The sequence below is a fragment of the Salvelinus fontinalis genome, chromosome 35, assembly GCF_029448725.1.
Source record: "Salvelinus fontinalis isolate EN_2023a chromosome 35, ASM2944872v1, whole genome shotgun sequence".
Classification (NCBI taxonomy): domain Eukaryota; kingdom Metazoa; phylum Chordata; class Actinopteri; order Salmoniformes; family Salmonidae; genus Salvelinus; species Salvelinus fontinalis.
The window spans coordinates 32,853,903-32,879,632 of record NC_074699.1 but is presented as its reverse complement, the minus strand read 5'-3'; the positions used below and the strand labels follow the sequence as shown (position 1 = coordinate 32,879,632).

At 44.2% G+C, this 25,730-nt stretch overlaps 1 protein-coding gene across 2 annotated transcripts in view; it reads left to right on the top strand.

Annotated features, from left to right (window-relative positions):
• The first annotated feature begins 4,248 nt into the window (after window positions 1–4,248).
• Window positions 4,249–25,730, top strand: part of bnc1 (basonuclin 1) — a 30,142-nt gene continuing 8,660 nt past the window's right edge. Inside the window, exon 1 of one of the 2 annotated variants that reach the window (XM_055900026.1) lies at window positions 4,249–4,642. In XM_055900026.1, coding sequence (XP_055756001.1) covers window positions 4,628–4,642 — 15 coding nt within the window. In that variant the 5' untranslated portion in view covers window positions 4,249–4,627. Of the gene's footprint in view, window positions 4,643–8,881; window positions 9,136–25,730 lie in introns of those variants that run through there. The other variant, XM_055900027.1, reaches the window with a different exon arrangement.

Genomic DNA, 25,730 nt, shown 5'->3' with positions numbered 1-25,730 from the left:
GGCACCCTAGTCCCTATAGAGTGCACTTCTTTCGACCATGGCCCCTAGGAATAGGGTGCCATTTGGGAGACACACAGGCTCTCTTAGCCTCTCTCTGTCCTCTGTAATGTGATTTTAAAGTGACCGTGGATGCGAGAGTGTTTATTGAGTAATGACCGGGGATGACAGGTAAACGCCTGCCATTTGGGGAGGTGACGGTCGGGGCCTGGTACCACAGAGGCTGCTGGATGTAGCCAGAGGCCAGTCCTGCTGAGTGGCTGTGGGTAATGGCTTCTCCTCTACCCTTTTTACTGTCAGCTAAAGTAAAGGCAGACGCGCACACACACAGGATAGATACACAGGGTAGATACGTTAACTGCAGACACACACAAGGACACACACACAACCCACACACACAGCTCTTCACAACAAACCACTCCAGTTCGTTCCACCTGGCTGTGTCTGGACAGGTCCAGCCTGGGTCAGGACGACACGGTCGTCACTATCTGGTCATTCCAGAGAGGAGGGAAGTACTTTGGCACTGAGAACCCGTCCTCTAGTATTTACCTTCATCCCACTAATAATCAGAAGTCTAACCCTAGTTTAGGTATAAATAGCTCATCTATTGCCACTTTTGTCTTTTATAGAAGGACTACTGACGTTTCAGTTCCTTCAGATATGGTCATCTAGTGACCACCGGAGGACACAACCTGCCTTTTATAACATACAGAGCCTTAATCAGACAGGAAACACATTCTATACACAGCTCCCATAATCAGACAGGAAACACATTCTATACACAGCTCCCATAATCAGACAGGAAACACATTCTATACACAGCTCCCATAATCAGACAGGAAACACATTCTATACACAGCTCCCATAATCAGACAGGAAACACATTCTATACACAGCTCCCATAATCAGACAGGAAACACATTCTATACACAGCTCCCATAATCAGACAGGAAACACATTCTATACACAGCTCCCTTAATCAGACAGGAAACACATTCTATACACAGCTCCCATAATAAGACAGGAAACACATTCTATACACAGCTCCCATAATCAGACAGGAAACACATTCTATACACAGCTCCCATAATCAGACAGGAAACACATTCTATACACAGCTCCCTTAATCAGACAGGAAACACATTCTATACACAGCTCCCATAATCAGACAGGAAACACATTCTATACACAGCTCCCATAATCAGACAGGAAACACATTCTATACACAGCTCCCATAATCAGACAGGAAACACATTCTATACACAGCTCCCATAATCAGACAGGAAAAACATTCTATACATAACTCCCATAATCAGACAGGAAAGGTAGCCTAGTGGTTAGAGTGATGGGCCAGTAACTGAAAGGTTGTTAGATCGAATCCCCGAGCTAAAAAGGTACAAATCTGTTGTTCTGCCCCTGCCACAGTTCCTAGGTCGTCATTGTAAATAAGAATTTGTTGTTAACTGACTTACCTAGTTAAATAAAGATTTTAAAAAATCAGACAGGAAACACATTCTATAGACAGCTCCCATAATCAGACAGGAAACATATTCTATACACAGCTCCCATAATCAGACAGGAAACACATTCTATAGACAGCTCCCACAAGCTGACGTTGTTGTATTGACCGCCCCATAAGCAGGCGCTTCACAGAGCGAAAGAGAGAGATTTTCAACATCTGAGACAGACAACGTAGACTTTCTGAGCCTGGTGAGCACTCTATAGCACAGCTGACCAAAACCTGAGACAGAGGTCTTCTGATAGTCACTTTCTTTCTGTTTTGGCTCATTATGATACAGCAGAGAGAGAATAGTCAGTAATCATTGTTTCGTTGAATCATACACGTGAATTATTTCACCTCACATTTCATGTCAAATTAGTTATATTTTTGCCATGTAAAAAAAAAAATGTTTTGTTAGCTTTTTACAGTAAGATGCCATTTAGGTAATCCACTTTCAATGTTTCACTATGAGGAGAAACAAAATAAATATTGTTTATTAAACCAGCGCTGAAAAAATGTACAAAGATTCTGTCACCTTAACAAACTAAATCTAATACTGATTTAAATGTTTATGGGTTTATTTTATTTTATTTGTACAAAACAAGGCTATGGTCAAGTTGTCTCAAATAAACCATTGGTATTTCCAAGTCCAAGCCAAACATTCATACCAACACAACTCATCCTCAAGCATTATTATGATTATTTTCGGAAACCAAAACGCCAACATATAAATAACAGCGTGACCTCTTTCTCTGCACATGGTGTTTATTTACTGTGGTTTTAGCGGAAGCCTCCTCTGTTCCGCCGCCCTTGGGGCGTGCATACGGCAACAGCGGTTCTAGCCTACCGTAGAACAGCAATCTAACCAACCAGCAGGACCTCATAATCCAACCCAGGTCCCTGTGTCCGTCCGTCTGTCTGTCTGTTTGGTATGCATCCCCTAGGTAAGGAATAAATGAAGAGTTCCAGGCGTATGTATCTCCCTGATGGGGAAGAAGGACTGAAGCGCCTCCACCCCACGTTGCATGCCTGATTGACTATCTCTCCTGATCCATGTGTAATAACCTCATAACATTTGGGCTTATTCACAAATCAGAAAAGCTTTGATGTCATGTGTGAAAGTAATGGAGGGTTAATATCCAACTTCAAGGGTTATTAGATAGGTTTTTATCAGTTACCGTCCCAGACGCTCTCTGCAAATTCTGTAAATACTTAGATTTATACTTAATGCTTATAAAAAAAATGCGGCCTGAGATGTTTAGCATTTGAGTGATTTATTTTCCTGGTGGAAACCCTCTCCTTCGCTGGTAGCTAACAAAACACAGGTAAGACAGACAGACAGACAGACAGGCAGGCAGGCAGGCAGGCAGGCAGGCAGGCAGGCAGGCAGGCAGGCAGGCAGGCAGGCAGGCAGGCAGGCAGACAGACAGACAGACAGACAGACAGACAGACAGACAGACAGACAGACGCAGCAACAGCATACCTGTTTAAACTTGCTGTGTAATTTGTGGATTAGCAGACGCCCCTAATGGCTAAGATCCACAACAGGAGAGAGCTTTCTCTGAGAGCGAGAGAGAGAGAGAGACACAGACAGAGAGACAAAGTAAAATAAAATACATTGACAAAGGAGAACAAAGAGATGAAAGGAGATAGACAGAAAGGAGAGAGAGAACATTTGAAACGGTGAAGGAGTTAATGAGGAAGAGCGAATTAGAGACGTGTAAAAACAGGAGAGAGCGCTAGAGAGAGAGTATTAGGCTACTCTGCTTATAGCAGACCATGCAGGGTGCTCTGACCTCTAACCCCTGTGAGTGGCTCATAATTGAAGCAACAAAAAAAGAAACAGTCAGATGCTTCATTAGCATTTTTCTCTGACATGGTTTAAGTGTGTCACCATGAGACAATAGCCCTAAACACTGATGTGAAACAGTCACTGTGGGCCATTTCTGAATGAGTGAACACACATTATGTCCCTGTTTTTATCATTATGATAACTGAAAAAGAAAGGCATGTGATTATTCACACAAAGATAAATTTACTCCTGCACATTTATTTGGATCATCATGTTCTTGAATAAGGTGGACTTAAGGTCCAATACGCTGTCAAAACAAAGGTGTGTGCTTGTGTGTGTGTGGTGTGCGTGCACGGGAGTCAATTGTATCATTGTTAATTGACTAAGACTTGATAACAATACTTGTAGTTATTTTATCTTGTGTTCTGTCAGAAAGGTGTGTGAAGAAATGTGTCAGAGTGAGCAGGGACAATAATGTTTCAAAAGTATTGTGAATGTACTTTGTCCTAAAGAAATACTTAACACAGAGACTGACACATTCCTGACGGCACAAGGCACAACTTGTTATGGAGGCTGTTCACAGAGCTCCATTAAGGTGAGCATACACAACCATGCTGGACTGAGCTCTCTGCTCTGAGAGGGGCAGCATTGATTTAAAACATTACTCAGGCTGAGAGAGAGAGAGGGAGGGAGAGGAAAGGAAAGAGAGAGGGAGAGGTAGAGTCTCTCCTGACTGCATTAGGAGTGCCTCCAGCCTTTGTGATTCCTTTTGATCAAATCTCTGTGAAAGATGAGTGTCATGCCCTCTTCTAGCCAGCTGTGAGGGGGGCTGCCCTGTGACTATGGGGGTGTGTGTGTGTGTGTGTGCGCGTGTGTTTGTGCGATTGCTCTGCTGGCTGGGGAGGGAGCAGGCAGCTGAGGTGAGAATGCCGAGTGGGAGAGTGGGAGGATCTCATTCCAATCCCCTGTGCCCGGTTTCAACACACACACTCACACACACACTCCACAGAGCACATCTTGAGTAGTTTAGAGCCAGTCCTCAGCAACATAGGAAGAGAGAGTGGAAAAAAGGTGTGTGTGAGTAAGAGTAGTACGTTTATTGTTTTTTATGTGGTGTGAGCGTTGAGGACAGTGTGTGTGTGTGTCTTTGGGTATGTGTGTGTGTGTGTGTGTGTGTGTGTGTGTGACAGTGTGTGTATGAGTGTGTGTGACAGAGTGCTGGCGTGTGATGGCTCTTTTGCGTTAGTACTTGTTCAGACGGGAGAGTTGGAGGCAGTTCTTTTGTAGGACTCGCAGGGAATGGCAAACTACACGGTAACCCTGGAAACCTATCTCTAATGACAATGGCTGAGGTGAGAAACATCTTGTCTTATTTCTTTTCCACATTCTTCTCCTCTTTTCTCTCCTTTCACCAAATCTTGCTACATGCTCCTGAGGTAAAAATTAGAAAAACGTGTATCGTTGTAGCGCTGTCGTTTCCCAGCATTTGTTGATGCCGTCATTATTCATGTTTATTCACAGAATACGCCTGGTTTGCATTCAGTAACTTCTAGATCATTTCTCGTCTCTTTTTTCCACGTGAATCATTTGGTGATTGATATATGCGTCCTGGCCGGGCTGTGTCCATGCTTGCTGAGGGAGGTAGAGGTTGTCCTTACCTGCCATAAGACGCTGCTTACTTACTGCGGCAACTCCCTTAAAACAAAAGGAGGAACTTTAAAGCAGCCAACCAGGCAGGAAGTTGTTTTAACCTGACAATATGACTACAGGCCCTCCTCTGTTATATATTCTATTCTATTCCAACTCAGGGCTAGTTATCCACATGATTCTATTCTATTCCAACTCAGGGCTAGTTATCCACATGGTTCTATTATATTCCAACTCAGGGCTCGTTATACACAAGGTTCTATTATATTCCAACTCAGGGCTAGTTATCCACATGGTTCTATTCTATTCCAACTCAGTGCTCGTTATCCACATGGTTCTATTATATTCCAACTCAGGGCTAGTTATCCACATGGTTCTATTCTATTCAAACTCAATATTAAAATTTTTGTCATTTAGCAGATGCTCTTACCCAGACCAACTTACAGTAAGTAGTGAGTGCATACATTTTCGTACATTTTCATACTGGTCCCCCGTTGGAATCGAATCCGCAACTAAGCCACACAGGACCTGTGTGTATTTGTCTAAGCTATTCTGTTCCATTTGAACGAATTGCTGATTTATACAGATGCTTCTATTCCTTTCCAAGTTAGTGCTGGTATATACAGACGTTTCCATTCTGTTCTATTCTAACTGGGTGCTGCTTGGAATTTGGTCTATCCCAGTGGAGGGTTTATTTAGTGGTCCTGTCATTTGTTTCATTACTACTGTGTTTCCCAGGACTCTCTCTCCCTCAGCCTGTTGCTGTGTAGCCCTGTATAGAAGACTGACTGCTAAGGCATGCTCAGTCTGTTGCTGTGTGGCGCTGTACAGAAGACTGACTGCTAAGGCATGCTCAGTCTGTTGCTGTGTAGCCCTGTACAGAAGACTGACTGCTAAGGCATGCTCAGTCTGTTGCTGTGTAGCGCTGTACAGAAGACTGACTGCTAAGGCATGCTCAGTCTGTTGCTGTGTAGCCCTGTATAGAAGACTGACTACTAAGGCATGCTCAGTCTGTTGCTGTGTAGCCCTGTATAGAAGACTGCTAAGGCATGCTCAGGCTGTTGCTGTGTACCCCTTTATAGAAGACTGACTGCTAAGGCATGCTCAGTCTTGCTGTGTAGCCCTGTATAGAAGACTGCTAAGGCATGCTCAGTCTGTTGTTGTGTACCCCTTTATAGAAGACTGACTGCTAAGGCATGCTCAGTCTGTTGCTGTGTAGCCCTGTATAGAAGACTGCTAAGGCATGCTCAGTCTGTTGCTGTGTAGCCCTGTATAGAAGACTGCTAAGGCATGCTCAGTCTGTTGCTGTGTAGCCCTGTATAGAAGACTGCTAAGGCATGCTTGCTTTAGCCCCGTCTGCTTCTCTCTGTCTCTATGTGCTAGCTTCTGGCCACTCACTAGTGGAATGTAATTTAAGAGCAGCCTAATGTTTTGTTGCAGCCATAATGTAACAATTAGCACAAGTGTCTGTGTGGTGCTGTTAGGAGCAAACACTTACTCTCTTTCTCTCTGTCTCTCTGTGTTTGGAGGTGTGAACAACACAACACAACACATCTTGTTCTGCAGAGTGTGTATGTGTGTTGTGTTCTGACCTTTAAATCTAGGTGGCAGGTATTTAATGGAATCTTGATTATATGAATTTCTTTCAGGTGAATATAGAACTAAAAACAGAGGTCCTTCAAGCTTCTCTGCAGATTTAATACCGTCTTTGTTATCGACTCACATGCTTGGTGTTTTTCTATCTCCTCCTTGTTTTTGTGATAGAGAATGAACTCTCCAAAATACTTCTTTAACACAATATGTCCCACCTGATCCAAGACTGGTTGGTACAGTAACAGCATTGTATCATTACCACAGTTCTTTGTGATGAACATAATTTTTTTGGCCTGTATATTGTTTATTGTATTTAAGTTAATATTGCTAATTTTAATATTAAAATGTATGTTGTACCCAGAACTCAGCATGTTGCTGTCACTGGTACAGTGTTCTGTTGAGCATGAGCCGTTTTTGTTATAAAACATGTCTAAAACATGTTATTAACACATAGTTGTTACTAGCATAATTATACGACAAATGTATTAGATCAACTTGTAAAGTGACACAGTTAAGTGCTACCACATTTAAATAGCAATTACAGTGGCACATCCTTTCATTTACTTGTTTTGGTAACAGTTTTTTACCTGTCATATCTGATGTAAATCGAGGAAAATAACTTGATAATACGACTCACTCAGGACACAAAAGCTATGAGAATCCTTTGGCTGCTAGAAATGTTTGACACTACTTTAAATAGAGAAGAATGGGTTATTCATTAAAAACATCACTGCTCTAAATGATATTGAAGCCATGACATAGAAGCATATACTATTTTTGATTACAGGTGACAGTTTTAATACTCGCCACTGCATCCTGTATCAAAAGGTTGGCTGGTCCTCATTAAAGTCCCGTAGAGCACGTCATTACTCTCTTTTTGTTTAGAAAGCTTTCCTGCACAAGCTTCCAACTTACCTAACTTTGTTGTTAAAGTATAAAAACACGAGATACAGGGTTGGTTAACGCTTGAGGTTCTTCAGGTCTCCACCGAACTAGGTAAATCCGCTTTAGGTTTAAAGCACCTCATTGCTGGAACCAAGTACAAAATATATTACAATTGGATGTTCTGGTGCCGCTCAGGCAATTGAAAATATTGATTGGGGACCTTCATGCTGTGGAATGTAACTGTTTTTCTTCAATATTTGTGTTGTGGTGTATTTTAATTACTTGTTTTACATTGTATCTTATTTTGATTTGATTGTGTCTTATGAAGTTATATATGCAGGGCTCCCTTGTGAAAGAGACCCTGGTCTCAATGGTGACTCCCTGTTTAAATAAAGGTAAAACAAATAATGAAAAACATCAAATGAATGTGCTTGAATAAAATAGCTGAATACTGTACAACTACCAGGTAGACACAGGTAGATGCTTCCATTCTACAGAATAACATGTTTGGATGTGCATTAATAAGGCATGTATACAAACAGACATAGTTTCTAAACAGAGTTCATATCTAATCATTACAAAACAAGGCCAACCAAGTTACTCTCCATGGTATTTGAAAATGCCTTTTATTTCCTTGACATGTTCAGTGGAACCATTGAAAACAGATTTCTGGCTCTGTGTTAGTGAGCTGGCTGTTGACTTATCTCTCTCTGAACTGGCTCCACCTCACCCTCTGAACTGAGTGGGATGATAATGTGACTCTCTCTCTGTATATTTCTCCCTCTCTCTGTGTCTCTCTCTGTGTCTCTTTCTCTTTGTATCTCTGTTTCTCTCTTCCTCTCCCTGTGTCTCTTTCTCTGTCTCTATTTCTCACTCTTTCTCTGTGTCTCTCTTTCCCTCGCTTGCTCTCTCTCTCTATCTCTTTCTCTCTGTATCTCCCTGTGTCTCTGTCTCTATTCCTTCTTTGCCTCTCATACTCTTATTTCTTTCTCCCTCTCTTCCCTTGGTTCCCATTCTCCTTAACTCTCTTTCTTTCTCGCTTTCTCTCTCTCTCTCTGGGTGTGAGTGTGTGTCTCAGTGCTGGAGGGCCCCGGGGCAGAACAGAGCAGGGCTGGGCTCCTCTGAGCGGGGCTGCTGTATATGTGTGTGTGTGTGTGCAGCGGCTGCAGCCTGCCAGCCCAGTCAGCTTCATTAGCTTCATGATGGTCCGTCAGCGAGGGGCTTCTGCTGCAGCCTGCACCCCCTCCAGCCAGTCCCAGGGCGTGATCCGCCCCTCTGCGCCCCAGCCTTCCCCCCCTCCTACAGCCCCCTTGAGCCCCACTCCACCCCAGCCCTGCGCTGCCACCGAGAGGCTTGTGAGGGTTTGTCAGCCAGATGTGACAAGATTGTCAAGAGGCAGGCGAGAGAGAGAGAGGAGATATGATATTAATCAGAGCGTAGCTGGGAGCTAAACTCTCTCCGACGCAGTGTACTAACATGTTCCTCTCATTTACTATACACTCCCTCGCTCCCTCTCTTTCTCTCTCTCTCTCGCCGCCGCTACTCTCCCACAGCTATCTCTCTCTCTCTCTCTCGCTCTCGATGTCTCTCTCTCCTCTCCTCTAACGGGTGGCTAGAACTGCTGGGGAGCCAGTAATAATAGTTGTGGCTTTTCTTTTTCTTCATCTGTGATTGTGTTTTTTACGTAGACGAGACTAACCCACTTTTCATGGAGATTCAGGTAACTTTTTGTTTTCAGGTGTTGTGTTGAAACTGGCGTGTGTGTGTGTGTGTGTGTGTGTGTGTTTGCTCTGATTGACTGCTGAATTAGGAGGAATAATGAGTTTTTCACGCTTTCTTTGGTCTCCATTGACTCCTAATAGGCTAAAGCACAGCCTGTCACTACTTGCACAAGCAGAGCCTTAGCTGCTCATGCTTTGCTCTCGCATTTCACTCTCAGGACAGGAGTTTAAACTCTCACTTTTCCTCTTTGAACCTATTTTTAAAGAGAATCCTGTAAAAAAAAAAAAAAGTTTAAAAAAAAGTTTTATTTCAGTCCAAATTAGATTTCAAACCAAGTGAGTTGTGTGTCAGATAGAAAGGCTGGTGAACATGTCTAGGAGATGTCCTTTAACTGGGTGGGTGACTTTCACAGTTTTCCCAGCCACTTTGTGATATAGGGTCATTCCTTTAAAAACACTCCACGGAAATACTACTGCTATTTTTATTTTACAGGGGATGACGTACGTGTTCAAGTTCACACTGGGTCGTGTTACATACATAACAGGTTTATATCAGTCTGTTTTAAGTAGCTCAACACTTGTCATCAATTAGCTTAGCGTTATAACTGCCACACTGCCGTACATGTGTTTCAGTGGCGTATGATTTATGAATGTGGCCATGTTCTGTGCATGTGTAACACACACTCACACACACTGAGATCTTCAGAAGCAGGAAGTCCTCTGTCTGTGAACCATTAGCTACTGGTTTATATCTCCTCGTTTTAGCTCCTCGTTTTAGCTCCTCGTTTTAGCTTCTGGTTTTATCTCCTGGTTTTAGCTTCTGGTTTTGTCTCCTGGTTTTGTCTCCTGGTTTTGTCTCCTGGTTTTAGCTTCTGGTTTGTCTCCTGGTTTTAGCTTCTGGTTTTATCTCCTGGTTTTGTCTCCTGGTTTTGTCTCCTGGTTTTGTCTCCTGGTTTTGTCTTCTGGTTTTGTCTTCTGGTTTTGTCTTCTGGTTTTGTCTCCTGGTTTTGTCTCCTGGTTTTGTCTCCTGGTTTTATCTCCTGGTTTTATCTCCTGGTTTTATCTCCTGGTTTTATCTCCTGGTTTTAGCTTCTGGTTTTATCTCCTGGTTTTGTCTCCTGGTTTTAGCTCCTGGTTTTAGCTCCTGGTTTTTGACCACTTGTTTTAATGCTGCAGGTAGTTTTTTTTACACGCAGCGACCTCCTAGACTGCTGTATTCCTAAATCCTATTTCCTGTAGCTGCTCCGTGCTAGTCTGTGTTGTTTTATTAGAGGAATTCTGCAGGACTTTCTTAGTTCCTGGTACTACCAGGCTGCTCTGTATTTTGGCTGCAGTTTTGGCCTGGAATGAAGATATGAGGAAAATATGTGTGTCAGTGTTTGTTACAGATGGTTTCACTGTGCTATATCTTGGGTTTTTATAGATTATTTTGCACTGTATAAATAAATGTGATAGATTACAATGTTTCTATCTTATCTGAATAAATGTCTTTCAAATTAAAAGTGCGTCTTATTTGATGCAGATAGGTGATGTGGTTTATCAATTTTTTAGGGTGTCATGCGTTAAATGATATGAAGAGATTTGAACAGAAACATTACACTCAAGTTTTGCTTAATTGTTTTGCCTAACACTCTGCATTTCTATTACCGAACACATATAGATTGTTTAATGTTAACTTGTAACTTTAAAAACAATTCTGCACATTTGAGATAAAAAATATATAATCCTACATACTGTAGGTCTACAATGGGCATTAGGTCTGTGTGCATTATCACTTTTGAAATGAGAGAGGGAGAGAAAGATCCTCCATAAATATACTACATACACATACTGAGTGTACAAAACATTAGGAACACTGCTCTTTCCATGACATAGACTGACCAGGTGAAAGCTACAGTATGATCCCTTATTGATGTCGCTTCAATCAGTGTAGATGAAGGGAAGGAGACAGGTTAAAGAAGTGCCTTTGAACAGGGTATGGTAGTAGGTGCCAGGCGCACCGGTTTGAGTGTGTCTAGAACTACAGCTGCTGGGTTTTTCACACTCAACAGTTTCCCGTGTGTATCACGAATGGTCCACCACACAAAGGAATTGAGGCTGTTCTGAGGGCAAAAGGTGGTGCAACTCAATATTAGGAAAGTTCCTAATGTTCCTAATGTTTAGTACACTCAGTTCCTTGCCAGCCAGTTGAATTTCTTATCCCATTCCATTCCAGTCTTTACCATCTTGGCACAGGCACCGCTAGTTTCACATTGTGTGGCAATCTGCACCAATCCTCTCCTAATTGATTTGCTTTCCACTAAATGATTCCAACATGGCCCAGTCAATACACACTGTCACACCACACAGCTGTTCCCTTCTCTCCCGTCTTGCTCTGAACCACTGACTGCTGTTGACTCTATAAACCAAACCAGTGTGGATATTATGGACATATGGCAGGATTTATTTTACGAGCCAGAGAGGAACAATTTAAATGTTTCTGTCAAGGATGTTATGGCTGTGACGCAGAAGTGACTGGAGACCATTTCTGAATCCCTAGATTGTGCACTACTTTTGAACAGGGCCCTAGATCGAGCACTATTTTTGAACAGAGCCCTAGATCGTGCACTATTTTTGAACAGGGCCCTAGATCGTGCACTATTTTTTAACAGGGCCCTAGATCGTGCACTATTTTTGAACAGGGCCCTGTGGACTACATTAGAAATAAGGTTCCACTAGGGACATAGACCCTGAACTCCCAGACACTGAATATAGTGAATAACTGACATACTGGATGATTTAACACTCTGGCCTGCATGGGTCTGAATGTAGTGAAAACTGGCATACTGGATGATTTAACACTCTGTCCTGCATGGGTCTGAATGTAGTGAATAACTGACATACTGGATGATTTAACACTCTGGTCTGCATGGGTCTGAATATAGTGAATAACTGACATACTGGATGATTTAACACACTGGCCTGCATGGGTCTGAATATAGTGAATAACTGGCATACTAGATGATTTAACACTCTGGCCTGCATGGGTCTGAATATAGTGAATAACTGACATACTGGATGATTTAACACTCTGGCCTGCATGGGTCTGAATATAGTGAATAACTGACATACTGGATGATTTAACACTCTGGCCTGCATGGGTCTTTATAGTAAATAACTGACATCCTGGATGATTTAACACTCTGTCCTGCATGGGTCTTTATAGTGAATAACTGACATACTGGATGATTTAACACTCTGGCCTGCATGGGTCTGAATATAGTGAATAACTGACATACTGGATGATTTAACACTCTGACCTGCATGGGTCTGAATATAGTGAATAACTGACATACTGGATGATTTAACACTCTGGCCTGCATGGGTCTTTATAGTAAATAACTGACATACTGGATGATTTAACACACTGGCCTGCATGGGTCTTTATAGTGAATAACTGACATACTGGATGATTTAACACTCTGGCCTGCATGGGTCTTTATAGTGAATAACTGACATACTGGATGATTTAACACACTGGCCTGCATGGGTCTTTATAGTGAATAACTGACATCCTGGATGATTTAACACACTGGCCTGCATGGGTCTTTATAGTGAATAACTGACATACTGGATGATTTAACACACTGGCCTGCATGGGTCTTTATAGAGAATAACTGACATACTGGATGATTTAACACTCTGGCCTGCATGGGTCTTTATAGTGAATAACTGACATACTGGATGATTTAACACACTGGCCTGCATGGGTCTTTATAGTGAATAACTGACATCCTGGATGATTTAACACACTGGCCTGCATGGGTCTTTATAGTGAATAACTGACATACTGGATGATTTAACACTCTGGCCTGCATGGGTCTTTATAGTGAATAACTGACATACTGGATGATTTAATACACTGGCCTGCATGGGTCTTTATAGTGAATAACTGACATCCTGGATGATTTAATACACTGGCCTGCATGGGTCTTTATAGGAAGTTTTGTTTTATTTGCCTTGAATCACTGTCAATGAAACATGATGAAATGAAACCTCCATTAAACCTCTATGAAGTGTACAACATGTTGGGAGACTTTTCCCTCACACTAAGAAACCGTTTGCATAACTGTAATTTTTTTAAATAGAATAACAACTCCAGCTCCAATAATGTACTATTCCATCTGATTAAATAGTTCTTGTAAGTTTGCTCACGCAAAATATGTCTTAGCTTGATGATTTATGATATGTTCTCTGTGATTCTGCTCAACCATATCCTCCCCTCTGTGGGTTTGAGTCAGTGTATGGAGAGGTATTTTCCACACACACACACACACACACACACACACACACACACACACACACACACACACACACACACACACACACACACACACACACACACACACACACACACACACACACACACACACACGCACACAGACCTATGTTATCACCCAGGTTTGGGGTGTCATGGTATGCTGCTGCTGCTTTCTCAGCCTTTCTCAGCCTCGCCCTATTCTCACCCTACTCTCACCCTACCTGACTCTCAGATAAGCAGATTTTAATTGAGAGAGAGACATAATATGACATTTGAAATATCTCTATTATTTTGGAACTTGTTAGTAATATTTACTGTTCACTTTTAGTTTATTTCACTTTTGTTTATCCATTTTCTTGCTTTGGCAATGTCAACATATGTTTCCAATGCCAATAAAGCCCCTTGAATTAGACAGAGAGAGAAAACAAGTTACCCCCACACATAGTACCCCATAATGACAAAGCAAAAACAGGTTTATAGACATTTTTGCAAATTTACAAAAAGAAAAACTGAAATTTCACATTTACATAAGTATTCAGACCCTTTACTCAGTACTTTGTTGAAGCACCTTTGCAGCGATTACAGCATTGAGTCTTCTTTGGTATGACGAGTGGCCCACACCATTCTTCTCTGCAGATCCTCTATAGCTCTGTCAGGTTGGATGGGGAGCATTGCTGCACAGCTATGTTCAGGTCTCTCCAGAGATGTTTGATCAGGTTCAAGCCCGGGCTCTGGCTGGGCCACTCAAGGACATTCAGAGACTTGTTCCCGACGCCACTCCTGTTTTGTCTGTGTGCTTAAGGTCGTTGTCCTGTTGGAAGGCAAACCTTCGCCCCAGTCTGAATTTCCTGAGGGCTCTGGAGCAGGTTAACATCAAGGATCTCTCTGTACTTTGCGCCGATCATCTCTGCCTCGATCCTGACTAGTCTCCCAGTCCCTGCCACTGAAAAAATCCCCACAGCATAATGCTGCCACCAACATGCTTCACCGTAGGGATGGTGCCAGGTTTCCTCCAGACGTGACGCTTTGCATTCAGGCTAAAGAGTTCAATCTTGGTTTCATCCAGAGAATCATGTTTCTCATGGTCTGAGAGTCTTTAAGTGCCTTTTGGCAAACTCAAAGCGGCCTGTCATGTGCCTTTTACTGAGGAGTGGCTTCTGTCTGGCAACTCTACCATAAAGGCCTGATTGGTGGAGTGCTGCAGAGATGGTTGTCCTTCTGGAAGGTTCTCCCATCTCCACAGAGGAACTCTAGAGCTCTGTCAGAGTGACCATCGGGTTCTTGGTCACCTCCCTGACCAAGGCCCTTTTCCCCCGAATGTTCAGTTTGGCTGGGCGGCCAGCTCTAGAAAGAGTCTTGGTGGTTCCAAACATCTTCCATTTAAGAATAATAGAGGCACCTGTGTTCAATGCTGCAAAAATGTTTTGGTGAACTTCCCCAGAACTGTGCCTCGACACAATCCTGTCTCTGAGCTCTATGGACAATTCCTTCCACCTCATGGCTTCGTTTTTGCTCTGACATGCACTGTCAACTGTGGGACCTTATATAGACAGGTGTGTGACTTTCTAAATCATGTCCAATCAATTAAATTTACCAGAGGTGGACTCCAATCAAGTTGTAGAAACATCTCAAGGATGATCAATGGAAACAGGATGCACCTGAGCTGATAGCAAAGGGTCTGAATACTTATGTAAATAAGGTATTTCTGTTTTGTATTTTTATTACATTTTGCTACATTTTCTAAAAGCTTTTTTTGCTTTGTCATTATGGGGTATTGTGTGTAGATTGCTGAGGAAAAAAAATATTTAATCAATTTTAGAATAAGGCTGTAATGTAACAAAATGTGGAAAAAGTCAAGGGGTCTGAATAATTTCCAAAGGCACTGTAGTTGCTGGTTTGGCCAATAAAGACAGAGAAATTTGCATAGTTTTATTTTGTTTACCAATGTGGAGAGAAATACCAAATCTCCACCTGGGGGAGAGAAAAGAAGCCAACCCCACATAGAAAGAGATTGAAAATGAGAAAGAAAAAAAGAGGGAGAAAGACCAAAGCACCTAGAGAAAGGGGAGAGGGGGAGGGATAGAGACTCTGAGACATTTGCTTTCCATTTCCCAGCCTGTGGGCCAGTAGATCCAGGTGCTGAGTGACAGCATTAACACCAGCGTGAAGACAGAGACAGGAGATGAGGAGAGTTTCCATTCCACTTTCTGGTGGTCTTCCTTCCTTTCTGCATTCTCAATGATTTTGTGAAGACTAATAGTGTGGTCTATAAGGTTGCAAAATTACGGTTACCAGTCTCTACAATTTTGGATGGAAATCTTCCCTTACGGTATTTCTGAAAATCAAGTAGACACTGTAGGGTTGCAAAATTCAGTGAAAATTCCTAGGTTCTCCAGAATTCCAAGTAGGAATATTCCTCGAATTGCTAGGGAATAAGCACGAAATCAGGGAATCCTCCGAGCAAGATATCTGGGAGTCTTGGGAATTTGGGGAAAGTTACCAGAATTCAGCAATCCTGCACAGTGTTTTGATTGTCAGAAATATTGTCTAAGGAAAATATTCCATCCCAAGTTGTAGAGACTGGTGTTAATGGTAGTTTATGAAAATTTCTTATTAAAGTGTTAATTGGTGTTATCCTGATATTGTGGACTGTGGGAGATCCATTTGTCCAGCGCTGGTCTGTCTGTCCGTTCAGTCATGGTAACGGCAGCAGACTTAGCCAGCCCAGTGCTGGTCTGTCTGTGCTTTCAGTCATGGCCACGGCAGCAGACATAGCCAGCCCATCGGTGGTCTGTCTGTCCGCTCGGTCATGGTCACAGCAGCAGACTTAGCCAGCCCAGCGGTGGTCTGTGAAAGTGACAGTTTTTTTTCTTAATCTCAGGGACTAATGCTAAAATGAATATCTAATTAAGACAAACGAACGACAGGGAGGACTGAGCGGAGCAATGCCTGCTGCGTGTGTTTCTGTGTGTGTGTGCCCTTTGATTGTCCAGAGGAACAGATTGAGTTGTAAACTAGAGGAAACATCAAAGGGCTGTGTGTGTGTGCGCGCATTTGTGTCTGTGCAGTTGTCTGTCTTTGTGTGTGTGCAGGTGTGCCTTCGTTCGTTTGCATGTGTGCGAGCACATAAGTGTGTGTGTGTGTGTGTGTGTGTGCCTCTGTGTGATGGGATTAGTGTAATTGGGCCGTGTTGGTTGGGCCCTGTAACGATGGGATTATGGTGGTCGGAGGTGACCAAGAGGTTCTTCCACGTCACCTCAGTCCCACAGGAGAAGATCAGCTGAAGATGAGGAGACGGATGAGAGGGAGACAGATAAGAGGGAGGAGAGGGAGACGGAGGAGACGGAGGAGAGGGAGACGGAGGAGACGGAGGAGAGGGAGACGGAGGAGACGGAGGAGAGGGAGGAGAGGGAGACGGAGGCGAGGGAGGAGAGGGAGACGGAGGCGAGGGAGGAGAGGGAGACGGAGGCGAGGGAGGAGAGGGAGACGGAGGCGAGGGAGGAGAGGGAGACGGAGGCGAGGGAGGAGAGGGAGACGGGGGTGAGGGAGAGGGAGACGGGGGTGAGGGAGAGGGAGACGGGGGTGAGGGAGAGGGAGACGGGGGTGAGGGAGAGAGAGAGAGAGAGGGAGACGGATTAGAGGGAGAAGAGGGAGACGGATAAGAGGGAGGAGAGGGAGACGGAGGAGAGGGAGACGGGGGAGAGGGGGGAGAGGGAGACGGAGGAGAGGGAGGAGAGGGAGACGGAGGAGAGGGAGGAGAGGGAGACGGAGGAGAGGGAGGAGAGGGAGGAGAGGGAGACGGGGGTGAGGGAGAGGGAGGAGAGGGAGACGGGGGTGAGGGAGAGGGAGACGGAGGAGAGGGAGAGAGAGAGAGGGAGACGGAGGAGAGGGAGAGAGAGGGAGACGGAGGAGACGAGAGGAGAGGAAGAGAGGATAAAAGACAGAGACAGAGAAGGAAAGAAATGGAAAGAGAGGACAGAGAACAGGAAGGATGCATCGGAGCGTTAATCGGCTGCATAATCGGCTGCATTGCATTCCAGAAAGTTGTGGTCTCCCATCTGTCCATTTTCACTCTCCGTTGTACATCTAAAATAACTGAGACGACTGAGTAGTTCAAGCACGTTTTACCCGGTTTCCTCCATTTTACTCTAGCATATCCTGTCCTGTCAGACTGAAGGGAAGAGAACAAGGGGACATATTTTTGGAATGGAACCCAGCCCTGCTAACGAACGAGTGGGAGGAGTTGACTGTGTGATTAATTAAGAGAGAGAGAGCGAGAGAGACAGCCCACATTCCAGTCCTGCTAACAACCAGTGGGAGGAGTTGACTGTGTGATTAATTAAGAGGGAGAGAGACAGTTTCCTCCTCCCCCCCTGTTGAGGGGGTTAGTGCTACAGCAGCAGTAATTGCTAACCATTAAGCATGCTACTCATGTATGCTAACACATGCTGTTGATACATTATAGATGGCAGGGGAGAGAGAGGTGCTAGCGCAGCACGGGGGGGGGGGTAGCATGTAGCGCTAACACAAGTCGCTTTGATCACATCTGATGACTCTTCTCAAGGGAGGCTAGTTAGTAATCGGCTAGTGGTAAATGGCATGCATACTGTTCTTGTTGATGTTACGGAAACCCTGTTTGTTGCTGTGATTTATACACTTATTTTATGACACATAAAATGTTGATTCTTACTGTCAGGTGAAACAGAATCTTATTATTCACTTTCTCACCAACTTCTCAACGCAATCTAATGAGCATCAACACAAGCACGTACACGTACACACACACACACACACACACACTCTTTTGAATATAAAACCTGGAACCCTGGAATACAATATACTTCGTTAAGAGAATGAAAGTGTGTGAAGTATTGTTTTGGGCCTCTGATTGACTCTGGTCTGGAGAGCTGTGATTGACTCGGTGTTGTGTAGTTGTCGTGTCTTTGACTATGCCAGATTAATTGCTATGACATGCTATTCTATAAAATAATTTCTCCGTAATTAATATTACCTGATTGAACTAATCATGTAAATATTAATTAACTAGAGAGGGACACCACGAAAGAATATTTATAGAGCTGTTATCTTCCGAATAAACTCTTAAAGATTTAGTAATATTTTACATCCATAGCAGTCACCTTAATCGTCATTTTATTCAGTCTCATCTGAAAGTGGTAAATCCTTGTTATCTGCAAGAATCTTGGCTAACAAGTTGAATCAGCAATACAAAATTGGGTTTAATTATTTATTTACTAAATACCTAACTAATCACACAGAATCACACATACACAATGAACTCATAACTTGATCACAAATTACGTCATACAGAAAAACGTTCCTAGCGGGTGGAATAGATATGACAGCTTGTTACACAAAGAAAAGGGGCGGGATTTTAGTGAAAGAGCGGGAGACTGGAACATAGGCGAAGCTGTGCTATCGTAAATACAGTATCTTATGCATTCTAAATTACCGCCCATTTGAAAAGGAAAATGCAATAAATATTTACTCTGAGCTGCGCTTCAGTAGGTTGGTGGTAGATGGAAGACCGTATCGCCAACCCGAGTCCTCTGTCCTTTGAAGAATGTCTCTGGTGATCACTGGATACGTTGGAGTAACGTCGTGTGTAGTAGACGGGATACTCTGACTGTCCTTCCTAACCTACGTTTGTAGCAGCTGTTGCTAACTCAACGGCTAGGAGGTATCCCTTCTGTAGTGAATACGAGTTCAAAGTTCATACCATTTACAACCAAAGTCCATGCTGATGTTGGCTTAGTTCTGTAGTTATTATCTGAACCATTCTGACATCGGATCGTCATCATAAATGTACTCGGAACAGGAAGTTATATTTTTGTCAATGGCTTTTATAGTGGAGGGAGAGGGGTGTGTCTGAAAAGTTTATCACCCATGTCTCTTCACAGGGGCGGGCCCCTAGTTGAGCAGAAGCCCAAATTTATGAAAATCCAAATCTCTCATTTGGAAGCTAAAATTACATTTAATCTCTTCACAAATAATTTCATATTCAAACATTTGAATTAAACAACAATTCCATGTGAATCCGATACCTTTGACGTTTAGACTTTCCACAGTAGAGTTTTTGTCATTCTATCATTGATGAGAATGTGTCAGAGGGCAACCGAACTGACATAATATACCTTAAGTACCACCGCATATGTTCAGTTGGTCGGATTACCAGAATATAGTTCATTCCCCCCACTTTCTGATGTCCCCAGAATCTCTATGTTAACCAAGGGGTTTTCTTATGTCACATCAGTAGGGAAGAGAAAAAGGGGGAAAGAGGTATTTATGACTGTCATAAACCTACCCCCACTGCCAACGTCATGACATAGTGGTGGTCTGGAGAGCTGTGATTGACTCAGTGTTGTGTAGTGGTGGTCTGGAGAGCTGTGATTGACTCAGTGTTGTGTAGTGGTGGTCTGGAGAGCTCTGTTTCAGCCCAGTCACTCTACTGCTCTCTCTCACACCAACCACTTAACACAGCACTGTACAGCGAGCAGGAAACAAAGCATCAGATAGCATCACACACTGTACACACACACACACACTGTACACACACACAGGGCAACAGGACTAGTAGCATCAGTGACTAGAATCTCTCACACACACACTCGCTGCTGAGTGCTTGTCCTGAGAGATAAGAACCATTAGTGGGAAACAGAGGTTGCATCCCAAATTACACCTTATTTCCAATGGGCCCTGGTCAAAAGTAGTGCACTATAAAGGGAATACGGTGCCATTTGGGCCACAACCAGAGACAGAGGCATCATCTTTGTGTTGTGTAAAGGGTATTATGTCCAGGATATGATTGGCTGACATGGAGTTGGTGGGCCAGGTGTGGAGGACACCTCTTTTGTGCTGTAGATGATCCTAGCATGGGGAGGACAGGGCAGGCCTGCTGTAGATAATCCTAGCAGGGGGAGAACAGGTCAGGCCTGCTGTAGAGGATCCTAGCATGGGGAGAACAGGGCAGGCCTGCTGTAGAGGATCCTAGCATGGGGAGAACATGGCAGGCCTGCTGTAGATAATCCTAGCAGGGGGAGAACAGGGCAGGCCTGCTGTAGAGGATCCTAGCATGGGGAGAACAGGGCAGGCCTGCTGTAGATGATCCTAGCATAGGGAGAACAGGGCAGGCCTGATGTAGATGATCCTAGCATGGGGAGAACAGGGCAGGCCTGCTGTAGAGGATCCTAGCATAGGGAGAACAGGGCAGGCCTGATGTAGATTATCCTAGCATGGGGAGAACAGGGCAGGCCTGCTGTAGAGGATCCTAGCATAGGGAGAACAGGGCAGGCCTGATGTAGATTATCCTAGCATGGGGAGAACAGGGAAGGCCTGATGTAGATGATCCTAGCATGGGGAGAACAGGGCAGGCCTGATGTAGATTAAAAAATATATATTTCACCTTTATTTAACCAGGTAGGCTAGTTGAGAACAAGTTCTCATTTACAACTGCGACCTGGCCAAGATAAAGCAAAGCAGTTCAACATACAACATCACAGAGTTACACATGGAATAAACAAACATACAGTCAATAATACAGTAGAAAAAGTCTATATACAGTGTGTGCAAATGAGGTAAGGTAAGGGAGGTAAGGCAATAAATAGGCCATGGTGGCGAAGTAATTACAATAACCAATTAAACACTGGAGTGAATAGATGTGCAGAAGATGAATGTGCAAGTAGAGATACTGGGGTGCAAAGGAGCAAGATAAATAAATACATTCAGTATGGGGGATGAGGTAGTTGGATGGGCTGTTTACAGATGGGCTATGTACAGGTGCAGTGATCTGTTAGCTGCTCTGACAGCTGGTGCTTAAAGCTAGTGAGGGAGATATGAGTCTCCAGCTTCAGTGATTTTTGCAGATCGTTCCAGTCATTGGCAGCAGAGAACTGGAAGGAAAGGCGACCAAAGTAGGAATTGGCTTTGGCAGTGACTAGTGAGATATACCTGCTGGGGCGGGTGCTACGGTTGGGTGCTGCAATGGTGACCAGAGAGCTGAGATAAGGTGGGGTTTTACCTAGTAAAGACTTGTAGATGACCTGGAGCCAGTGGGTTTGGCGACGAGTATGAAGCGACGGCCAGCCAACGAGAGCGTACAGGTGGCAGTGGTGGGTAGTATATGGGGCTTTGGTGACAAAACGGATGGCGCTGTGATAGACTGCATCCAATTTGTTGAGTAGAGTGTTGGAGGCTATTTTGGAGATGACATCGCCGAAGTCGAGGATCGGTAGGATGGTCAGTTTTACAAGGGTATGTTTGGCAGCATGATTGAAGGAGGCTTTGTTGCGAAATAGGAAGCCAATTCTAGATTTAATTTTGGACTTGGGATGCTTAATGTGAGTCTGTATGGAGAGTTTACAGTCTAGCCAGACACCTAGGTATTTGTAGTTGTCCACACATTCTAAGTCAGAACCATCCAGAGTAGTGATGCTGAACGGGCGGGCAGGTGCGAGCAGCGATTAGTTGAAGAGCATGCATTTAGTTTTACTTGCATTTAAGAGCAGTTGGAGGCCACGGAAGGAGAGTTGTATGCCATTGAAGCTCATCTGGAGGTTAGTTAACACATGGTCCATAGAAGGGCCAGAAGTATACAGAATGGTGTCGTCTGTGTTGAGGTGGATCAGAGAATCACCAGCAGCAAGATCGACATTGCTGTATACAGAGAAGAGAGTCGGCCTGAGAATTGAACCCTGTGGCACCCCCATAGAGACTGCCAGAGGTCTGGACAACAGGCCCTCCGATTTGACACACTGAACTCTATCAGAGAAGTAGTTGGTGAACCAGGTGAGGCAGTCATTTGAGAAACCAAGGCTGTTGAGTCTGCCGATAAGAATGTGGTGATTGACATGTGGTGATCAAATGTGGTGAGTCGAAAGCCTTGGCCAGGTCAAAGAATACAGCTGCACAGTAAAGTCTCTTATCGATGGCGGTTATGATATCGTTTAGGACCTTGAGCGTGGCTGAGGTGCACCCATGACCAGCTCTTAAACCAGATTGCATAGCGGAGATGGTACGGTGGGATTCGAAATGGTTGGTAATCTGTTTGTTAACTTGGCTTTCGAAGACCTTAGAAAGGCAGGGTAGGATAGATATAGGTCTGTAGCAGTTTGGGTCTAGAGTGTCTCCACCTTTGAAGAGGGGAATGATCGCGGCATCTTTCCAATATTTGGGAATCTCAGACGATATGAATGGGAGGTAGAACAGGCTAGTAATAGGGGTTGCAACAATTTCTGCAGATAATTTTAGAAAGAGAGGGTCGAGATTTTGCAGCTCTTTCAGAACATCCGCTATCTGGATATGGATGAAGGAGAAATGGGGAAGGCTTGGGCAAGTTGTTGTGGGAGGTGCAGGGCAGTTGACCGGGGTCAGGGTAGCCAGGTGGAAAGCATGGCCAGCCATAGAAAAATGCTTATTGAAATTCTCAATTATAGTGGATTTATCAGTGTTGACAATGTTTCCGAGCCTCAATGCAGTGGGCAGCTGGGAGGAGGTGCTCTTATTCTCCATGGACTTTACAGTGTCCCAGAACGTTTTTGAGTTTGTGCTACAGGATGCAAATTTCTGTTTGAAAATGCTTACCTTTTGCTTTCCTAACTGCCTGTGTATATTGGTTCCTAACTTCCCTGAAAAGTTGCATATCACGGGGGCTATTCGATGCTAATGCAGTACGCCACAGGATGTTTTTGTGCTGGTCAAGGGCAGTCAGGTCTGGAGTGAACCAAGGGCTATATCTATTCCTGGTTCTACATTTTTTGAATGGGGCATGCTTATTTTAAATGGTGAGGAATGCACTTTTAAAGAATAACCAGGCATCCTCTACTGACGGGATGAGGTCAATATCCTTCCAGGATACCTAGGCCAGGTCGATTAGAAAGGCCTGCTCGCTGAAGTGTTTTAGGGAGCGTTTGACTGTGATGAGGGGTGGTCGTTTGACCGCACACCCATTACGGATGCAGGCAATGAGGCAGTGATCGCTGAGATCTTGGTTGAAAACAGCAGAGGTGTACTTGGAGGGAAAGTTGGTTAGGATGATATTTATGAGGGTGCCTGTGTTTACGGATTTGGGGTTGTACCTGGTAGGTTCATTGATAATTTGTGTGAGATTGAGGACATCAAGCTTAGATTGTAGGATGGCTGGGGTGTTAAGCATGTCCCAGTTTAGGTCACCTAGCAGCACGAGCTCTGAAGATAGATGGGGGGCAATCAATTCACATATGGTGTCCAGGGCACAGCTGGGGGCAGAGGGTGGTCAATAGCAAGCAGCAACGGTGAGAGACTTGTTTCTGGAAAGGTGGATTTTTAAAAGTAGAAGCTCGAATTGTTTGGGTACAGACCTGGATAGTAAGACATAACTCTGCAGGCTATCTCTGCAGTAGATTGTAACCCTGCCCCCTTTGGCAGTTCTATCTTGTTGGGAAATGTTATAGTTAGGGATGGAAATTTCAGGGGTTTTGGTGGTCTTCCTAAGCCAGGATTCACACACGGCTAGGACATCCGGGTTGGCAGAGTGTGCTAAAGCAGTGAATAAAACAAACTTAAGGAGGAGGCTTTTCATGTTAACATGCATGAAACGACGGCTTTTACGGTTACAGAAGTCAACAATTGAGAGCACCTGGGGAGTAGAAGTGGAGTTAGTCACTGCAGGGCCTGGATTAACCTACATCTCCGGAGGAACAGAGGAAGAGTAGGATAAGGGTGCGACTAAAGACTATAAGAACTGGTCGTCTAGTACATTCGGAACAGAGAGTAAAAGGAGCAGGTTTCTGGGCGCGAGAGAATAGATTCAAGGCAAAATGTACAGACAAAAGTATGGTAGGATGTGAATACATTGGAGGTAAACCTAGGAATTGTGTGATGATGAGAGCGATATTGTTTCTAGAAACATTTAAACCAGCTGATGTCACCGCATGTGTGGGAGGTGGAACTAAAGGGTTGGCTAAGCCATATTGAGCAGGGCTAGAGGCTCTACAGTGAAATAAGACAATAATCACTAACCAGAACAGCAATGGACAAGGCATATTGACATTAGGGAGAGGCATGTGTAGCCGAGTGATCATTGGAGTCCAGTGAGTAGTTAGGCTGGCTGGAGACACGGCGATTCAGACAGCTAGCAGGCCGGGGCTAGAAAGCTAGCAGAATGGACTTAGATGGACGTTGCGATGGAGGCAGTCTGTTATAGCCTCCTCGTGCAGTTACGTCGAATAGACCTGTCGTGATGGAGTATTCGGATTCTGTGTAGCAAAGGGGTTCAGTCCAATTGGCAAAATATGGAATAGTGGCACAAGAAATTGTCCGCTGGACCTATTCAGCTAATAGTCCAATATGCTCTAGACAGCTAGCGGTCCGCGGCTAGCAGATGGGCATTCAGGGGACGTCGCGACATAGGTGCCAGTTGAATAACCCCCTTGGGCAGATTACGTCGGTAGTCCTGTCGTGAAGGAGCTCCGTACCGGCAGTAAAAGGGGTCCGGGCCAATTGGCAAAATAGGTATTGTAGAGTGACTGATGGACCTCTTCAGCTAGTCGGGAGATGGGCCTAGCATGGGCTAGCTCCAGGCAAATTGGTGCTTGCTTCGGGACAGAGACGTTAGCTGGGAGTAGCCACTCGGATTGCAGCTAGCTAACTGTGATGATCCAGGTGAAAAGGTTCAGAGTTTGCGATAGGAATCCGGGGATATGGAGAGAAAATAGCTCCGGTATGCTGTGGTTTGAATCGCGTTGTGCAAATTGGCAAGAGTTTTCCGAGCTAAAAGTTAGCTGATGACCGCTAGCAGTGGTTAGCTGACTACTAGCTAGTAGCAAGTTAGCTGGCTAGCTTCTGTTGGGTGATTCCGGTTCCGAAGTAATAAAAATACTTTAGAAAAAGCAGATCCTCACCACATTGGGTGAGGCGGGTTGCAGAAGAGTATTTTGAAGTTGAGGCTTAGAAAAATATGTAAAAATGTATGCGAAGAAAAAGATATAAAAAGATAAATACATGGGGCACGACAGGACAAAGATGTCTGACTTCTACGCCATCTTGGATCTATAATGATCCTAGCATGGGGAAAAACAGGGCAGGCCTGCTGTAGATGATCCTAGCATGGGGAGAACAGGCCCGCAGCACTGCTGTGTGTGTCTGTGTGTTAGTGTGAGAAGCTTGCCTGGTCTCTCTCACATGCAATGCTCATCCCAGGGCAGGGATGATTTATTCACAATGGGAGAACAGATGACTGCAGGCAATCTCTGTCTCTGTCTCTGCAGCTATATATCCAGAAGAGAGAGAGGTGTAAAGGCT